Source organism: Megachile rotundata, chromosome 9, assembly GCF_050947335.1.
Source record: "Megachile rotundata isolate GNS110a chromosome 9, iyMegRotu1, whole genome shotgun sequence".
Lineage (NCBI taxonomy): Eukaryota > Metazoa > Arthropoda > Insecta > Hymenoptera > Megachilidae > Megachile > Megachile rotundata.
The window spans coordinates 14,724,636-14,745,003 of record NC_134991.1 but is presented as its reverse complement, the minus strand read 5'-3'; the positions used below and the strand labels follow the sequence as shown (position 1 = coordinate 14,745,003).

At 26.3% G+C, this 20,368-nt stretch overlaps 6 protein-coding genes across 14 annotated transcripts; 4 read left to right on the top strand and 2 right to left on the bottom strand.

Moving 5' to 3' along the window:
- Positions 1-456: 456 nt before the first annotated feature.
- Positions 457-3,829, bottom strand: Usp12-46 (Ubiquitin-specific protease 12/46). 2 transcript variants are annotated; one of them, XM_003703713.3, is made up of 8 exons: positions 3,535-3,825; positions 3,052-3,132; positions 2,706-2,922; positions 2,498-2,578; positions 2,119-2,411; positions 1,873-2,010; positions 1,638-1,781; positions 457-1,561 (listed from the first exon to the last, which is right to left on the bottom strand). In XM_003703713.3, exons 1-8 carry the CDS (start codon positions 3,535-3,537, stop codon positions 1,454-1,456), a joined length of 1,065 nt encoding a protein of 354 aa, XP_003703761.1. In that variant the 5' UTR covers positions 3,538-3,825; the 3' UTR covers positions 457-1,453. The 2 variants fall into 2 exon arrangements, with proteins under 2 accessions (XP_003703761.1, XP_012141795.1); XM_012286405.2 differs by lacking the exon at positions 1,873-2,010 and having other exon boundaries at positions 3,535-3,829.
- On the top strand, positions 471-981 carry RpL21 (ribosomal protein L21). The gene has a single exon (XM_003703711.3). The coding sequence runs from the start codon at positions 471-473 to the stop codon at positions 948-950; it is 480 nt and encodes a 159-aa protein (XP_003703759.1). The 3' UTR covers positions 951-981.
- A 241-nt stretch (positions 3,830-4,070) lies between the features above and the next one.
- LOC100876313 (condensin complex subunit 2) lies at positions 4,071-6,947 on the top strand. 5 transcript variants are annotated; one of them, XM_076535237.1, is made up of 3 exons: positions 4,333-4,485; positions 4,549-4,629; positions 4,730-6,947. In XM_076535237.1, exon 3 carries the CDS (start codon positions 4,769-4,771, stop codon positions 6,761-6,763), a length of 1,995 nt encoding a protein of 664 aa, XP_076391352.1. In that variant the 5' UTR covers positions 4,333-4,485; positions 4,549-4,629; positions 4,730-4,768; the 3' UTR covers positions 6,764-6,947. The 5 variants fall into 5 exon arrangements, with proteins under 5 accessions (XP_012141800.1, XP_012141799.1, XP_076391353.1 ...); XM_012286410.2 differs by lacking the exons at positions 4,333-4,485; positions 4,549-4,629 and adding an exon at positions 4,071-4,206; XM_012286409.2 differs by lacking the exons at positions 4,333-4,485; positions 4,549-4,629 and adding an exon at positions 4,216-4,239.
- A 137-nt stretch (positions 6,948-7,084) lies between these two features.
- Positions 7,085-11,746, top strand: LOC100877847 (cysteine-rich hydrophobic domain-containing protein 2). The gene is made up of 4 exons (XM_003703714.3): positions 7,085-7,833; positions 8,088-8,298; positions 8,457-8,573; positions 8,830-11,746. Exons 1-4 carry the CDS (start codon positions 7,718-7,720, stop codon positions 8,878-8,880), a joined length of 495 nt encoding a protein of 164 aa, XP_003703762.1. The 5' UTR covers positions 7,085-7,717; the 3' UTR covers positions 8,881-11,746.
- A 130-nt stretch (positions 11,747-11,876) lies between these two features.
- On the top strand, positions 11,877-15,362 carry LOC105662602 (uncharacterized). Its single transcript, XM_012286421.2, has 7 exons — positions 11,877-12,583; positions 12,701-12,891; positions 12,989-13,161; positions 13,227-13,443; positions 13,516-13,698; positions 13,770-13,953; positions 14,034-15,362. The coding sequence occupies exons 1-7, from the start codon at positions 12,468-12,470 to the stop codon at positions 14,356-14,358; spliced, it is 1,389 nt and encodes a 462-aa protein (XP_012141811.1). The 5' UTR covers positions 11,877-12,467; the 3' UTR covers positions 14,359-15,362.
- l(3)05822 (SH3 domain-containing lethal (3) 05822) lies at positions 13,189-20,162 on the bottom strand. 4 transcript variants are annotated; one of them, XM_012286419.2, is made up of 7 exons: positions 19,455-20,162; positions 18,888-18,966; positions 17,877-18,003; positions 17,033-17,803; positions 16,694-16,957; positions 16,445-16,553; positions 15,125-16,334 (listed from the first exon to the last, which is right to left on the bottom strand). In XM_012286419.2, the coding sequence occupies exons 1-7, from the start codon at positions 19,474-19,476 to the stop codon at positions 16,294-16,296; spliced, it is 1,413 nt and encodes a 470-aa protein (XP_012141809.2). In that variant the 5' UTR covers positions 19,477-20,162; the 3' UTR covers positions 15,125-16,293. The 4 variants fall into 4 exon arrangements, with proteins under 4 accessions (XP_076391355.1, XP_012141809.2, XP_012141810.2 ...); XM_012286420.2 differs by lacking the exon at positions 19,455-20,162 and adding an exon at positions 19,136-19,400; XM_076535240.1 differs by lacking the exons at positions 15,125-16,334; positions 18,888-18,966; positions 19,455-20,162 and adding exons at positions 13,189-13,371; positions 18,749-18,881.
- Positions 20,163-20,368: the final 206 nt, after the last annotated feature.

Sequence of the window (20,368 nt, the reverse complement as noted above, 5' to 3'; positions counted from 1 at the left end):
TTGCTGATCTTGGTTTTTCTTTTTCGAGGACGCGAGCAATCGTGATTGATTTTTGTACGTATATTAATAGAGATTTTATTAAATATCCGTATAATTTTAACTTAATACTTTGTTGTGTATCTTCAAAATTTATGTAATTTATATAAGCAATATACGATTTATATTTATTAATAAAAAAAACAAACTTTTACTTAAATTTATTGTCATAACCTAATGCACGTGTTCATAACTGCATATGTTAAATACATAACATTTAAATTACAGTCAGAATAAAATAACAATTTTTTTATTTTTTGCATTTATTCAAATTTAATATTAATAGTTGCATTATAACATTTTATTGTGCAAATTTTAATATAATAAACATTTTTAATATTGATTAATATTAATATCGTTAATGTATTCTAAAAATTATATTGTAAGTAATTAAGTATTAATTAATTACATATTTTACAGGTTAAGCTGTCAAAATGACGAATTCAAAAGGGTACCGTAGAGGAACAAGAGATTTGTTTTCTCGAAAGTTTCGCAAACATGGAACAATTCCACTGTCCACGTACATGAAAGTATACAAAGTTGGTGATATTGTTGATATTAAAGGTAATGGAGCTGTGCAGAAAGGAATGCCTTACAAAGTTTATCATGGGAAAACTGGACGGGTATTTAATGTAACCCCACATGCTCTTGGAGTCATCGTTAATAAGAGAGTTCGTGGACGAATTATTGCCAAGAGGATCAATGTTCGCATTGAACATCTGACTCATTCTAAATGCAGAGAAGATTTCTTAAAGAGAGTAAAGGAAAATGAAAGACTTAGGAAGGAAGCTAAGGAAAAGAAAGTCAGAGTCCAACTGAAAAGACAGCCTGCTGAACCCAGAGGTGCACACATTGTATCAGGACGTGAAAAACCAGTTTCACTTGCACCTATTCCTTATGAATTCATTGCTTAAATTTCAATAAAAACGTCTTTAAAAACAATAATGTTATTTTTATATACTCTACACACTTGAAGTAATAAGGAAAAAATGACTTACTACTTGTAATAATAAATAATAACTAATAACAATGATTTATTTTCAGTAGTAATTCTTTACATACATATAGAATTTGTTAGTCTTTCCAACACTTCTAAGATATTAGACAGGTTTGTCTAAAGTTAAAATAAAAGATTTTTTAGACTAGCTTTACATTAAAGGTAATATAAATAATTCATATGCTATAACAATAAAATAGCTTTTCTAGTAAAAGATAATTTCCACGAAGGCATTATATTAATGAATAATTCATAAACCTAATGACTATTCTTATATTTTACAGACAAAATATAATTGAATCTATACATACTTTATAAATAATATAATATATAACATTTCTAATCTTATACACTATATTTCGATCAAATATGAAATTACTATATAGAATTTATTTAATTATCATATAATTATATTTAATTCTAACTACAGTCTATTGATTGGTAGAACAAAATGTAACCAGTTTCGGAACTTTTCTGAATATCTGAAGTAAGTCCATAAAAATCTTCTATTGTAGATGCATCAATTTTCTGTAAAGAAGATTAAATGCATATAAATATTTATATAATAACAAGGACTTCTGATAATGTAAAATGCAAATCTTACATCAACCATATCATCATCAAAGAGTAACCAAAATCCGTGACTTTTCACTATAGAAATGTAATGTCCTCGATTAGGCCCACTTCCACAATGTATCACAACTGCTACCAAATCATATAATCGATCTGGATTTACCGCATCGTCACTCTATAAATTACAAGAGATATTTTTATATAATTCATATATCTAAAAGTTATAATGATGAGCAATGTATAATAAATAACTCCAAATTACATACAGTATTAAAGAGACGAAGTTCCAATGGAAAAACTACCCTGTGAGAAACTTTAATGTGACGATTATACTGTTCTACATATTTGAATCTTTTCAAATGTAATGCTAATATCATCGGCAATTTTTTAACTCTCATTCGTTTCTACAACAAAGATCATATTAATAAATAATATAGATGCATGGATGAATGATTTTAAAATTATATGATGTTATAAAGGATTTATAATGCTTAAATTTTCTTAATCAATACCTGAGCTTCTTGATAACTGCTACAATGATCACATTTGAATTTGTTGTCACTACAAAGAGTCTCAGTATTTGAGAAACATCTGAGGCAGTGTGTAATAGAAGTATTTTGATCTACGTCGACTTGTAAATCAAAGAAATCCTCATCTTTGCTAGACACAGTCTCACAGTTAAGGCAGCGCGTTTCCGATGTCAAAATTCCTTGAAATATTTCATGAACCCACGTAGGTTCAGGTGGTGAACCAGCATCACCTGCACCACATTTTCCACCAGCTGGTTTACTTTGATTTCTCTCTGCTAAAATGTAGAATACAAAAATTATTTTTAATGAGATATATTATATTAATTTATATAAGCAGATATGTCTATAAAGATTTGCATACCTAGGATGATCTCATTTATATGATTTATTAAGAAATTCAGAAATTCATGTGCATCTTGTTGCATATAATTATCAAATTCCTCTGTAATAAATTTAATAGATATGATTACATTAAACATAAATATAACATTAAGAATTAATAACAAATTAGATTTTTAATTACAATTATGAAAAATTATATAATTGTAAAATAAGTACATATTAATCACCTTTTTCTTTTCTTAACCTGGCAATAAATTTTTTTGGAGCTATAGACCCAACTTTCTTCTTCTGAGTTGCAATACTGTAAAATAAGTCTGCTAAGCATGTTAATAATGTTTCCTTAGTTCGTTTATTCCTAGCTTTATACTCTAAAACTTTTTCTCTAAATGGTCGGCAGAAGTACAAAGCTTGTAACACAGAATTACTATAACAAGTATTTCCAAACTGTAATAATATGTAAAGATTAATGTTAGTTTTGTTAATATTATTAATGAAAACTTGTTATATGCACATATATATGTATAATTAATATTATGCTTTATTTTCATTACACATTTTACATCTGATACTTACATTAACTAATCCGAAATAATGTTCATTAGGAGGAAATTGATCAGAACCAATATCTCTTTCTAGTTGTGATATATTTGCACCCTAAAATAATATCTAAATTATTATGCAATATAATAACTAATAACTATTAAGTTATGTAATAACAATAATTATTAAATAATCTTCTGTACATAAGAACTGAACTAAAAACTTAAGTAAATTTATATATAAATATAAACTAATTAATGATACAGGTAACACAAAATAAACACTGACAACATTTTTTACATATATCATTCAACTTGAAAAATATATTTCAATCATTACCATTATATTTTTATAACTATATATTATTTTTTATCATGATACATTATTTTTGAATAGACATAGTAACTAAATTAAAAAAAATACAATCAAAAAGTATCATAACATTTATGTTGATACCAAAGAAAAACAGAACGTATATACATTTCTATTGATTATCAAATTTAGTTAGTCTCTTACCATTTTATGATTTAATAATTATTACTGACCACTGACAAACATACAGCATGGATTTTGATAACAATAAAACTTCCATGGTATCCTAACTTACAAATTTATTGGTTAAACTGTTACAAACGCATAGTTGTTTACAATTTTAGTTACGAAAAAGTAAAGAACTATTTTATAAGAATAATCCATATAATCTTCACCAAATATTCACTTGTGTTATGTATTTATTAACATTTACTTTAAAAGATATCGGAGTATTATATAGCTTAGTTTTCGCGAAATAACTAGAAACAATTTTGTGTCCTGAAAAGCATAAGAAAGGTGCATTGATATCGATTCCTAAAGCAGATTCACAATGAAAGATGCCTATTACATGAAAACGCATCCAGCAATCTATGTTGATGCTAGCTGTAATATTTTGTTATTCGTAATATCACGATCGTGTTATTTGTCATCGGTATTTCGGACATATTCTACTGTGCAAATAAAATAAAAAAGTATTTGCATACTTTGTTCTACGAGAGAAAGAACTAAATAAACGCCAAGTTCTTTTTGAATTCTCATGAAAACGCATGTGCGTATCCATAGATTATAGAGTTTATAGAATAGAACAGATATGCACAGAAAAAGCGGAAACTGCTCATCTAGTAGTGCAATCGATGCAATTTCTCGTGAAGCTGTGTATGTATGCAAACTTCTTACAGTTTGAACATGGTTCGTTTCTGTAAAGAATTGTTTCGCGCCATTTGAATTATATTAACTGTTGTTATTGAAATATAAACATTTCATTTGTATGTTCATATTAGATATTGATAATTTTATGTGTATACTGTACTTGATGAATGATTTATACAGAAATGTTTATAATTTTTCAAATTTGTTATGAAGTTTTACGATAGTGTCAAATCAAATCGATCTATTTCTCGGAAGTAAACAATATTTTATTTAAAATTTATCCAAGTAAGAAAGAATTGAATATTTAATCATCATTGACTTAAATTGTGTAGTTATTAATTTTTACAGTAATCTCTAAAACTACTCAACCCACAATTCATATAGTATAAGTTTATTTAAGCATATTTAAATTTCGTTCCTTACTTACAGGTAATATTAAAAGAAAGGAATATATTAATAGATGTAAAATATAAAGATATGTCTTTTTTAATTACATATATATTCAAAAAAATATTGTAATCTGTTTTAGGACTGTACATAAGAATACATAAAAATTTGGAGTGAAAAAATGGCAGTTCATAAGGGTGTACTAAATACATTAAATACTGCAACAGATCCACCATTTTCTTCATCACCATTACGAAGAAAATCTACTTTCCCACGAAAATCAGTTTGCGATCCTACTTTATTAGAAAATGATGATGAAGCAGAACGTTTAGCTCATCGTAGACGACTTAGTGACGCTTCTTCAATAAGTACTTCAAACCACAATGACAAAAGACGTTCTTCAGGATTTGGTTTTATAGTACATATGCCAGCTGATCAGATGGCAGAACGTATATCTCAATGCATAAAACTTGGTGCAGAGAATAAAATTAATCCAAAGAATGCATTCAGCTTAGAGATGATTGATTTCATGACATACATGATCAAGAAACAAGATGCCAACATGTCGAATTTACAAGTAGCTAGTACATCTTTAGATGTAAGTGCTAAAATTTATGGATTTCGTGTTGATGGTGTTCATATGGATATACTTAAAATGATGGGTGGATTAGGACAACAAGAAAAGGATAATAATAGTCAGGATAATGCATTAAATGATTCTCAAGAGGCATCCACAAATAATCAAACAGAAAACTTGGAAAAAAGAATAAAGAAAAAAAAGAAACAGCAGATATTTGGTACTGCAGAAGCTTTAAAGACCAGCATTGAAACAGAAAAACCTTCTTTAATATCTATGGAAGCAGATTTACAAACGACAGATATGTTATATCAAGTAATGTTACCAAACCATGCAACTTCCCAATTTTATCCACATCCATATAATGATATTTTGGTAGACAAAGTAGACTCTAAAGATGTACAAAATAAGGATTCAGTATGCAATATTCCAAAAGTAACAGACTTTTCGAACATGGAGATTTGTCCTCCTTTATGTTACTTTAATTTTCAAAGTTGGAATGCAGATGATGAAGAACTAGATGAAGTTCAATCAGAAAAAGATAATGAAGGTAGATTTCAGTTTGATTTAGATGCTTCTATACCATCCGACAACGAAAACGATCCTCACAATACAAGTTGTTTTCATACTGATGAGTATATAGAAGAAAATGTAGACAGATGTGTTGCAGTATCTAAACCAGTAACAAAAATTGTAGATTTTTATCAGGTTTTATCCAAACAAACAAAATCGTCAGAAACATCTGAATATTCATATATTCAACAAAATTTAAATATACATTGGGCAGGCCCATCTCACTGGAAATTTACGAACTTCAGAAAATTAACATCTAATAGTAATGTAATTGAAACATGCCGTCAAGCACCAGTGAAGAAAAGAAAGGAAATAGAATTAAATTACGATAATCAAACTATTGAAGCGCTAAAGAATAAATATATTTTAACTGATGTAGGCAAAATTATTAGTAAAGCTATTAGAACAGAGTGGAATGAAGAAGTATTAACATTACCTCTAGATCAACATTATGATATCACAAAAGTTAATAAATTATATCTTCATCCTCTAATATTCAAAGAACCAGAAAATAAAAAACAAACAAATACTGGTTCCTTGACTGATAATGTACATAGTTATGATGATAACAATGACATGTTCCATTCCAATATGAATAATGATGACTTTCACGAAAATGAAAACTTCACAGCTGAAGACGAGGGAGTGTTTGAAACACAAGTGCCTTTTACTGGAGAAAATCTAGTTGCTGCACCAAAATTAACAAATAAGTTATCTATTGCATATTGTGTGCGGGCAAAGAAGGTTGATATGAAACAATTAAAAAAATCTATTTGGACATGTTTAATCAATAACAGACATGACAGTACAAAAGAAACAGAAAAAAGAGAATCAATTAATAAAATGAATGAAAAAAAATGCTTCAGTCAGATATATAAAACTTTACCGAATTTGTTAACAAAAACTAATAATGAGTCATTGAGTTTTCCAATTTCTTTTGTATCTTTATTACATCTGGCAAATGAAAAGGTATTAAAAATAACTTCGTCTTCTGACTTAGCAGACCTTATTGTAGAGCAGGACTAGGTATATTTATAAAAGTACAAAGTTCTTGTACATGAAAATATTTTGTTACTAATGTATAATTGTAAAAAACGAATATATTTTACTTCTAATAAATAGATATATATTAAGAATATTATATTATTTTATATTCTTGTAATATTATTGTAATGCACAATAAATTAAGTAAATTTTCTAATGACTACTATTTCATAACTTGTGTAAATTTTTTATCAAAGTAATAAGTCAGCAATGTTTCAGTATTTGCACTAAAACATTGATAATATGCATTGATTGTCTGATATTTCCATAATAATAAGATAAATAATATCGTTGGTAAAGATATTATTGTTGATCCGGAAAATGTTACGTGTATACAATATGTATACCTTTTCGTGGCATATTGATCGGAAATCTGTTTATACTTGTGTTCTCTAAAGAAGGTGTTTTACAGTTTAGTAATGTCCTTCTACGTAGCAGAACAAATATTTATTTTAACAAGTAATTGTAAATTTGTAAATGTTACTAAATTCTTTTGTTCGTTGCTTCGGTTCAAATTTTATATTTGATGCGTTTGAAGTTCTCGAATTTTACACTACGGCGAGCCACAGTAACCATATAACACTATTTTCGATTCTGCAATCTAGACATATTCATGGATTGCAATGTTGGCGAACTTGAAATCGCATTGAATTACATTGAATGAAAAATTGATGAGCTGTGAGCATCTGCAGTGCGCGTCGTGTGTTATGTTGTGACTGGTGTTATTACAAATAACTTTCAAGAAAAAGTTTGTTGTTTGGCCTATAATTTAGGGCCGTGAAAATGTTTATGTGCGACAATTGAAATCAATGTATAAACGTTATTTCGTGTTAAATATAAATGAAAAACAACCCTATTTTCTAGTAGAATAGACGTCGTTCTTTTACGACGATATAATTGTGTGCTCGTAGAGCGGGAATCGTTGAATATTTCACAATGGCAGATTTTGATGCAATTTACGAAGATGAAGAAAATGAACAAAACTTGGAAGAACACTACGTAACAATGGTACCAGATCCTATAGTTATTCGCGGAGCTGGTAACATGACAGTGTACGTAATATTCTGTTATTTTTCCTACTTTTTGCATACATTAATTTCAGTACAAGGATAAACTTGAATCTAATTTTAATATTTCAAATGTCAGTACTTCATTTTTAATGATTCATTGGATAAATCACTAACATATATTTTATGAAGACATGATACTTCACAAAGGGAATTAATAACAAATGTAATGTTTTGTGCAGTATAAAAGATATTCTTGCATAATTTTATATATTATTGTTTATAATTATTTGTTTTAGATTTGGGCTTAGCAATCGCTTTGAATCAGAATTCCCAAATGGCCTGGTGTCACGCGTTGCTCCAGAAGAATTTAAAGCAACTGTTATGAGAATAAACAGTGTTCTGAAAAAAACATTACCAGTTAACGTTAAATGGTTATTTTGTGGTTGTGTTTGCTGCTGTTGTACATTAGGATGTTCTTTGTGGCCTGTTATTTGTTTGAGTAAAAGGGTAAATTTGTCTTTGTAAACAGATTTATTAATTTTTTTATTTGAATATTCATGTTTATTTAATGCTAAATTATAAGCCACATGGCACAGTTCATATATTGTAATAATATATATTCTACTAAGTACATACTGATAATAAATTTTGACATTATTTAATAGACACAACATTCATTAAACAAGTTATTAGAATGGGAGAACAGTAGGCTATATCATAAACTTGGATTACATTGGAGATTAGCGAAACAAAGATGTGATACTTCATCCATGATGGAATATGTAAGTAAATATGAGTGCATCAAATTTCTATATTCACTTATATATAAGTTGAGTTTTATATATAAGTTTAATAAAATTGAAACACTTTTCTTTGTACATTAAGTATTCCTTTAGAAAGAAAGGTTGATGTAAATACTTGAAACCTTACTTAAACTTAAGCTTCTAGATCTTTAGTTACATCATTTTCTAAGCTGGTGTCATGTATTTAGCCTTTTTATATATAAGCAAATACTTATTTTCATCTTTTGTATTACAGGTTCTTTTAATTGAATTTATTCCAAAAATACCTATATACAAACCTGACTAAAGAAAAGAACTGGACTCCTGTAACTCAAGTATGTAACAAATTATTGTAAAGTTTAAAATGTGAAAAGCCGAATGCTTCTGGCTTAATTTTACAATAAAAATAGTGTGGAGCATTACTAGAAGAGGCACTTATGGGATGCTTATTTTTGTAAATATTATATGTAGGATTGCATTGTATAATAATGAAATATGAATCTGAAATAACTATGACAAATTAGTTTCATCTCTTAAAATCTATTTGATCAGATATAGAAATACGAACAATTTATGTATTTATTTTTTATTAAAAGAATTGTACTTTTTTTAAATTTATCATTCAATTGAAAATAGAAAAACATCAACAAATATTTATTATTGTATGTATAAGAAGCCGCAAAAAATTAATATCTAATTTACTAGTCATTAAAAGAATTATTTTAAATAACTTGTTTGTCCTGTTACAATTTTCAAAACCGACATTTTGATTAGATATTAGATTTTCGGGTAAGAAATTAATCTGACACAGTACAACGAACGCATTTGAGTATTTGTGACACAAAGGCAAAAAATAATTATTGTCAAGTCCTTATATATAATTATAATGTAAAATCTACAGATACCCATTTGTACATACTTATGTATACAATATAGAAACTTATTTTATCTAGAGGTTGATTTCTTACCAAGGTGATACTAGAAAATATGACATATACATGTATGATATTTTACTTTCTGACATAAATTTTATATAATTTAGGACAATTAGATGTATAGACAAATGATCTAAATTAAAATAAAAATGGTTTTAAACAATGTTTAACGCATAATAAGGGATAAAGTAATTTTTTATTATTGATAGTAATTTCTAGCGTGACAATTTTTTAAAAATAGAAAAAAAAATGTTAACATTCAATACTTATATATATTGTAAAATATCATTCTCAATAAGTTAATTGTCATACTATTTACTTAAAAGTTAGCAAAATTTGTTTTTCTTTAATGACCTATATTGTATGGTTCTGCACAGGTACTTCTCTGTAAAAAATTGTTAAAATGTACAATTTAGGTTGATAGAAATTGGGATAAAATTCATTGAACTTAATTATGATAACAAAATTTGTTGGAAAATTATAAAATACTTATTAATTTGAAGAATATAAATATTGTTTTTGCTATTTCGTGGCTGTGACTGAGAATATAAGACTAGTTTTCAATTTAAGTATGCATGTTATACATGTTTTAAGATCGTATACGTTCGAGTTTTTACAAATAATTTTAATGATTATATTTCTATTTTTGTAAGACATGTACTTAATTTGGAAAGTTATTCAGTAATACTAGTACATATTTTTTTACAATAGCTATGACTTCATACATACGTATATAATGATTCAGATAAATACCATTATAAGAAATATTATTTTTGATGTGCCAAGTAAATGTTTAAATTAGTTAATGATAAAATCGAATGGCAAAGTAAAATTGTTAAATATTACAAAATACTATATTCTATGTGGACACCTTATTTGAGATGTACTGTGCAGTGAAACCATAATTAAAAATGATTTGATTTTTTGTGTATTAAAAAATATAACTAAAGCAAAATTATACAAAATTGATAAAGGTCAACTTGCTTGTGTGCTACATCTTAATATTAATGACATATCTTTGTAATAATCAATATTTACTCCTTTTTCTTCAGTATAATGGGTCTTTTAACCCTGCTGTTTTCCTTGAAACATGTTACATTAACATGTTATATTTTTTTAAATTCAGAAATAATTTATTCTTTAATAATATAATATACTACAAAAACTAAACACAAAATTGAAGTACATTGATGTTAAAAAGAAATATTTAAAAGTACAGTATTTATGGAAATATAATATTCATTTTAGACCACGTAGACACAAGAAGAGGCAGCAGGGTTAAATTTGTTAATTTAGAGAATACAAGTACTTTCTAATATTTGTAAATGTTTAAATGTAACTATTTTGAAAGTAGTATTTTAATGAACAAGAAGTAAAGATAGAGTTTATTGTTTATTAACCGAATGATATGGAGATTTGTTTCATCATTAATTGTAACTGTATTTAGTATGTTGATAGAAATTAAAAATTAAGCATTTTTGTTTTATTCAAATATATTAGAATCACATATAGTTAATTTCATAACGAAATTGTATTGCACATTTTCATGAGTGCAATTGTAAATATATTTAAAAATATAGTGTATCTAAAACGAAAAACACCATGTTTGTATAAATAAATAAGAATTGTAACAAACCTAAAATTTTTGAAATTAGAGAATTATAAAATTATTTCAAAGAGTACATTGAATCTAACGAATTTACTAGTATTTTGATAAATAAACATTATTATTAGAAAATAAATTATTTCTTTAAAAATAAACAGATCTATTATTATATTGAAATTATAACATAGAATTGATGTGAAAGAAAAGGATGTGACATAATTAAGTTAACTACAGAAAAGTTATGAAACAAGGGGGATATATTTTTGATAGGCAGAACAAATAATAAAAAATGATATCCCTAAAAATTTATAATGATATATTGATTATGTTTTGTCAAAATGAGATGAAAAATGTTATATACAATTGTTTCAAAAGTGTTAATATTTTATGTAATTATTCTGATAAAGTAAATTGTAAAAGAGGGTGAAGTGTGTAAAAGAATTGGTTTATTATTAATACAAAATCGAGAAGTTAATATGTTTAACATAATACAAAAAAAGAAACAATTTCAATAATTTTATGAACAAAAATAGAAACCAGGCTATCATGTTTTCAATGTGTGCCTTTCACTCGTGGATTTGTGTGAATTGTATATGTATATATCATATGTTGAAAATATATTGTAAACTATATTTCTATGACACGATAATAATTCCTATCCAATCTGATTAATTATACTTATGTTGATTAATTACAATTATAGCTGGAATACTGAATGGTATCATACAAATAATATCTGTCTTTTAGATGTATTTAAGTAAAGAATTTTTATATTAATTTTATGTTTATGTGTCAGTTTATAATTGCATGCTAAATATTTTCACAATATTTATAAATATTATATAAAAAAAATTAGATTTATAGTTATGAATAAGTTTAAACTTTTTAAACATAGTTGATCTTTCCCAGTAAGGAAATTAATGATAGCTGTATTCTTTCAGTATAATTAAATAAAATATGGAGAATACTATAATTTCTTTAAAACTGTAACTATAAATTACTCATTTAAGTTGACATAAATTAAAAAAAATAAACATATTAAAGGAACTTTCACTAAGGTTCATGCAAATTTCTACTTAAGTGTACACAGAATGCAGGTCTGCTTCTAATCATATACAAGCCTTATAAGCTGTTATCTGCATTAAGATGATATTTGCTGAGAATAATTCTATGTTATGATAATTGACAACAGGTGCTTTAGCTGTACTTAATGAGAAGACATTGTTATTAGTCACTGTAGTGAAAAGGTGTTTGACAGAGAAAGAGTTATTAAATTCAAACAAAATATATTTTTTATGATATATTTGTTTGCAACATATATTATTTTATAAATTTTTTAAATACAGCTATATTATGTGCATAAAAATAATTTTATTAAATTATGTGAACATACAATTACTTATATTGATCTTAAGTGTTCTGTTACAAACAATTGAATCTACTCAAATTTCATTAGAAGATGAATTCAGGTGAGAACAAAATTTTAAATAATTCATATCCACTCTAAGTAAACAACATAATACTAATTTCATAAACAAGTATGTTTTGTTGTCTCTAAACCATTTTACGTTTTAATATAATTTTAGTTCCTATATAGAAAAAAATTTAACATGTCCATTGTCAGTAAAAACTTTGGATTTTATATACAATTTTACTCAACCAGATTTAGAAATTATATGGCCTTGTGAAATTCGTTTTCACTGGTTGACATTACAGCCATTTGTTAAATTCGTACGTTTTTTGCTTGGCTACATAACACCTTTTATTATAATTCTTGGTAAGGAAGTAAAAAAAAAACTTTTAATAGTTTAATACTGTATTTTATTTAATATGTTTACATAATTAATTACAATAAATTAATACTGTTTATATAGGTGTATTATTAAATACAGTTTCTTTTGTAATGCTAAGTACTCCTATATTGTGCGAATCAAATTTATCTCTTTATTTAAAAGCACTTGCATTGTCTGATAATGGAGCATTAGTTTTTAATTATGCTGTAGGTATTGCAAAGTCAGACTTTACATTTGTCAATAATCTTTTCATGGTAAGTTATCAATTAAACAATTTAAACTTATGTATAAAAATAATTGAGATTTATTATTTTCTTAGAATAGTAGGTTTCTGTGTAGTTTAAATTCTGTTACCATGGAGTTTTTTCAATTCACATCTACATGGTTAGTTGTGGCCCTTACTTGGAGACGAGTCCTTGCTGTTATGTTTCCTTTTGGAATACATAGTTGTTGTACTAATTGTTCTGAAATAGTAACTATTACAATTCTAGTATGTGTCAGTTTTATAATATCATTAACAAAGTTATATTCAGGAGGTAAATATTTACATTTTTCAATATTACTATGTTAATTAATAATTTTAATTATTAAAATAAATTACTTTTTAGGATATGAAACAGATAGTGTCTTTGAATTTATTCCATGTCAAAAAAAAATAAAACCATGGGGTAGTGCAATGTATTTCTATATTGCTTTATCAACATGGTTGCCATTACTTTTTATATTTATTGGAAATGTTTTACTCATCTTACATATGAAAAAATCTGAGAAAATTCATTGTCAGTTAACTCGTAAGTAAATTGTTTAACCAGAATCTAGTTATCAAGGAAATTCAAATAAACTAACTGATATTATTTATTAGAAAATTTCAGCCATAAAACAAATAGAACGCATCATACTTCCAGAACGCTATTTGTTGTGTCAACTGTTTATTTAGTTTTACTGTTACCTCTTGGCATAGTTGAAACATTAGAACTTTATTGGGACATCATCTTAATTAAATCTCCTGCTACCGAAACAAAAGCAAAAGCAGAATATATACATTGGTATGATTAAAAGAATTTTTAAATCAATATACATGTATTTATGCATTTACTTATTTATTTTTAATATTCAATTCTTTCAGGCTAAAGGAGAAAATGTTCTTAAAGTGGTGTCGTGGCTTATGTTTTCATATATATCACTGGAATTTTGCCCTTAATTTCTTTTTATATTACTTGACAGGAGAAAAATTTAGAAAAGTCGTGATACAAACATTAGGTCGATACAAAGACATAATATTTTCAGTATGTACTAAACACATTAACAGATGCATACTTTGCCCCAAATATTCTACACATTTAAAATCAGTACAATCATCAAATGTATTATTAATAAGAACTATTACTCTTAGTGATCAATCAATTTCAGGTAGTATTTCTGCACAAAATAATATGATTACAAATATTTAATTTAGATCTTTTTTTTTAAACTATTAGCATTAAAGATAACAAAATATTTTTGTTTATGTATACACGTTTTTATTCTATACAATATTATTGGTATTAGTTTGTCTTCATAATGTGAAGAAAAATACGAAATTTGTTATACAATTATGACATTTTTAATGTTATTGATGTTGCATATTATATTAAATAATTAATTTAACGTATATTACAAAATTGACTATTAGCATGGATATGGTATCTTAATCCGACAGTGCACTTCCATAAGACATTCTGGAAACACAGATACATTAATTAAAAGAGCATTATAAGCTTGAAGCATTCCAAAGTATTTTGAGTTCCAAGCATTTCAAAATTGAAGTTCTTCAAGTTTAAAAGATTTTAAATTTGAAACATACATAAATATCTATATTTAAATATGAAGTATACATAAATGAATTTCTTTTGTACACTGCCGTATTAAAAGATACAGCAATATCTTGAAAGTTTACAATGATTTTGTCTGTATTTGTAAGTTGAACTTCATCATCCAAACCATATCTTAAAAATCACTTCATGAAATGAGCCTCAGTATTATTTACCTAAAATTAACTAACATTTGATTATTCTATTTTTCACGAGCACGTAACAAAGAAGAAACGTACATTCGGAATTTTCTGGAACGACTATCTGCCTCAAAAGATATGAATTTTGAACAATAATCAACTCTCAAGGCACTGCTGATCATTTTATTTATTTATAAATCAAGTATCTAATTCCAATACAAACTGTGGAATTAATGAACTGATCTTTATTAATACTGCAATTTAAATTTTTTCACATTTTCACTAATTTTATAATAATTTAGTACATAGTGCGCAACTGAAGATCACTTATTTATATACACGCATACATACAATTTTATAAATACACATCTTTAAGATACATTTTCGGTAATTCACAAGATATGCGAAAATTAAATTTGTAAACATGTAATTAAGTATTTACATTAAAATACATGAAAATTTAAATATCAAGAATATTTAAATTATATATTTCCAAAAATGCATATCCATGTACCACATACTAGTTATACTATTGTTTTTCTATTGGTAACTTGATTAGGATAGATTTTAGATGTAAGAAACATAAATTTATTATGTTTAATATATGAATAATAACCATAAATGACATTAAACATGAAATATACAAATTTGTTAGTTATGGTATTCTTGCAATTCCCAAGTAGTTCTGATCATTCAATAATTTCTGCTTATTATTATACATTTAAAATTATAATATTAGAATGCACTTAAACAACTGAATCATTACATATTTAACTGTAATTTTATATTAATTGTTATAAGTATGAAACGTTTTATATACACGTGAAAAAATATTGCTAGTTTCATATGTTACTTATATATAGCAAAGTACAAAATGTATTGATTGTTTATTAAACAAATATATCAATTCATTATGTTTTTAAATAGTTCTAGCAGAACTATTGTTAGAAGAATGTTCTAAAAGAACATTGTTTTTAAACTTAATAATGAACTACATAGAAAAATACTTTTTTGCAATGTAAAAGACAAATAGTATTATCTAAACATCACAAATGTAAATATTATTTATAAAACAGTTAATTATCAAGTTCTTGTAAATATTTTAAATATTATGCAGTATATTGAACACTGTATATGTATAGTTACTTATGCATTTTGCAATCAAGTGCATTTTAATATATGAAAATATACATGCATGATTTGATATTTATATTTGTAATAGTAAAAAATACTTCATATATTTCCTCGATTGAAAAATTACTTTCTTCTTTCAATATAGAGTACAAATTTTTAATTTTCGATTCAATATTGATAAAAGTAGCATTTCATAAAAATTTGCAAATCAATGGGCCCTTGTGTACAATTCAGTCTTTTACTTTCAGCCATTAAGTATGACTCAGATATGATTTTCCTTGTAAGTATAATTCTGATGCAAAACTATATTTATTGAATATAAAGAATAAAAATTATACTCGTAACATAGAAACTATTGACATTTTATGATTTATAAAATAAACATGCAAATCAATATAATTGAGGAATATTACATGGGATTCTATTCACGTAATTTGCTGGAAATTGTCCTTTCCGACCTTTACATTCACCATACAACCAATCTTGTGATATCCTTGACAAAACTGTGATTTTTTCTCCTTCCTGCATACAAAAATTCATAACCATAAAAGAACAGATGATCTACTGTTTCTATGTTGTATATCTTAAGCAGAACCATTTTGACCCATATTTATTTACATTATTTATTTGCAAAGTACTTATGATACAAATAAGAAACTTACACTAAAAGTTAAATCTTCTATGGTCTCTCCTTGAAAAGGATAAACAGCAATAACTACATTGTCTGGAACACCAGGTAATGGTACTTTTATATCAATGAAATTAATAGGAAATATTCCTTGCCGATTTCCTGTTCTACCTTCCATCCAATCATCATTAACTTTCCTGATCAAATATATTATATCACCTTCTTTGAAAGGTAAATCATCTGCATGTGTTACAGGAAAGTCATAAAGGGCAACACCATAAGGTTCTTCACTAGTGGTCTAAAAATATAAAATGAAAAAATAACAATTATTTATACAACATTAAATGTTATAGATTGAATTATAGGTACTTACTGAGTGATCATTGTTTATCTCTGTTAAATACTCTGGTGGTGGTGCAGGTGGTGGTATTGTAGGCATTGGTGGAGAAGGGCTATCTTTTGTGTCATTTGACCAAGAATTTGTTAAATCTAATGTTATTGGTTTTGTAAACGGAATTACTGTTTTATTAAAACAATTTGTCCCTGTTTCAGTGTCACAATTTATTTTCTTTTCCATTTTTTTCTGTATAGTTTTTGGTGCTGGTGGTTTAGATAACTTTGCACGTATAATAGTTGGTAATTGAGTTGTTTTTGAACATGTTTGAGTGAAAGACATTTGATTATTGACATGGTTATTTGTATTAAAAGCAAAAAATTGTGCATCTCCTATGGATTTTACAGGCTCAAATGAATTATGATTAGATACTTCTATTGGTCCAAATGGATCTGATATTGAATTAATTTGCCAAGGATCATTTTTTGGCGTTTTCTTGGTAGATAGTCCAAACACATCAAAATCATCTTCAAAGGCACTTTCTGTTTGAGATGTATTTCCACTGCTTGTGAATACAGAGGGATTTGAATTACCATCACTGCCAAAACTATCAATACTAACACCATCACTACTTGATCGAGTTGTAAATGTTGGAGAACCAGGTGGACTAAAATCTATTAGACAAACTGATCCATTTGTATGTTCTGATTGTGATATTGCATTCTGTACTTGACTATTCAATTGTATTGTATTTATATGTTCATTTCTTTTTCTTCCAAAAAGATTACTCAAAAGTTCTGTTGGTCTTGCCTATATAAATGCCATGTGAACTCAGTCAAACAACATTTATAAATTTAAAAAATTTAATTACATTTCTACGTACTGGTTTCTTTGATTTATCCTTTTGTACTTGTGAATAATTTTGATTGAACTTTGGTGGTGGTGGCCGAGGAGGTGGCTTTTTCTTTTGAATAGACTGTTGTGTTAATGTAGAACCATAAACATTGTTTCTATGAATATTAAAAGTGAATATTAAACATGAATTTGATACAAGTAACATATTAACATATTTAAATACAGAAATGTGTAAAATAAGAAAACAAAGGAATAATTTTTAGTACTGTTTATTTACAAATATGCAGATTACATTTTGTGGTAATAGAAGTATTAACCCCTTGCTGTATTTCATAAGATACATCAGTTAGAACTATTAAGTGCTACAATATTAAGACAAATAAAAAAAATTGAAATGTTTAGGCTTGTTAAAGTACAACAAGGGGTTGAAGAAAACAATAGAAATACATAAAATCAAAAATGAATGAAATATGATGAAAATAAGTGATTAATATACACAAGTAAAGCAAAATTTATTTAGTATTTATGTCTGTAGTAACAAAAATTACTCTTGCATCAATTTAATATTTTATACATTTCTGTGTTTTCATCTGTGCCAATAATGGTATGATTAATTGTGAAGTATTAGGATAGATTATATCTACAATGAGTGTTACTTAACATATTTTTAGCTATAAAATATTGTAAATACATATATAACAAAAAAATGATAGTACTAAATACTGTAATGTATTCTTCATTCATGTGTATTATCAATAAAATAATAATTTAAGTTAAAATTGATCATATTTCTTTATTAACATTACAAAATTATGCAATTTATTTTTTATAAATAATATTGTAACTTTATTAATAATATATAATATTAATGTAGTACACATTACAGTAACTTTATTTTACCTTATACCCTTTATGGACAAAAATATTTCTTGCATTGTACTGTATGACTTTAAATGACGTTTACTATACGCAGACAAATGTTTGGTATAAAAATAATCAAATGAGAAATTGCGTATATGCAAATATAACATTAACTTACGTGCTATTCCAAATAACATTTCTTTGTGCCGTTGAATTGACAGGTGGACGAGGAGCAGAACGTGTAGGAATTCGCATTTCTGCAAATAAATATGGAATGAAACGATACTCGGAAATGCAATTTCATTAAGATACACTATCACGACGGGCATTGAATAGATACTTGTCGCACAAATATTTCCTACACATTCATATGTACTAAAGCAGATGCGTATAGTGTTAATGCAAAAAAGAATCTGGAAACAATACCGGTATTCACAGGAAAATTCTGCGTAACTATTATACGCCCACTATCAAATGTCGGACACTTTTAAATGTGATATAGATTTACACAGTGGGCAGGGATAACCATTACGAATTTAACGAATTGCAATATTCTTGGATTTGACGTATGAGTCAAAAATATGACGTAGTAATTAAATTTAATTGCAATTTTAAACACATTGACAATCAATTACAATATTTAAATGTATTTTATATATAATTTTCTGAATTGAATTGATGATTGATTAATAAATTCCTTTAAATGACAATTACGAGTTCTGACAGGTTTGCACGTACTACTCACCTGTTCTTACGTTTGCGGCCATTTTTCATTCGACACGATTGTAACTATTACATCCTATAGCGGGATAATATACTATAAAATAAACTAATTAAACATTGATTAATTGATGCAATTTACTTAATGAACATTTATCACGTTAGACAAATTTCATGCGTAGATGAAGAACGTTGACGAAACAAAAAATTGTGTGTTACTAAAAATTTGATTACGTTATCGGGTGATTTCATTTATCAAGGAAAGTTCTTGAATCAATAATGTTTAATTTGCACAATTGCAAAGAACAGGTTTTTACGAGCACGCGATCGTTGGTTAGAATGTTTATCGATTGTTTTCTTTCAGGTGTAAACGTACAGATAACAATTATAAAAATTTTGCAAAATTGTTTTATTGTAATGTATTTATATTGATTTGAAATTTGTAAAATTGCATAAAACATTATTACAAATTCTCTAGATCTTTAAAGGATCTAGGTACATTAATTTCGTCATGGTGGTTAATGTAACATAATCTGAGATTCCTAACCTATACACAAAAGTTTACATATAAATTTCTTTATTTCAGGAGTAGCTTTATAGCGTGCTATAAAGTATGTTTATGTACTTGTGTAAGTAAATTTTATTTACATTATTATTTAAATACGATATGTATGTATAAATAAATACACATATATAAAAATACGCAATATACAAAACAATTTTTGTCTGCAATTCAATCAATAATTATAAATTAATTTGTAAATTTCAAATTTTGTAAAATTATTAAATAATTTAATATTTAATATAGTCAATATTTCTTTGGAACTCTTCAGAATTTGTTTTAGATATGTGACTTCTTTTGTTATATAATCAGACTTCTTTGCAATACTGTGTATCATTTCATCATTTTTCCTAGTCATCAAGACAAATAACTTTTAG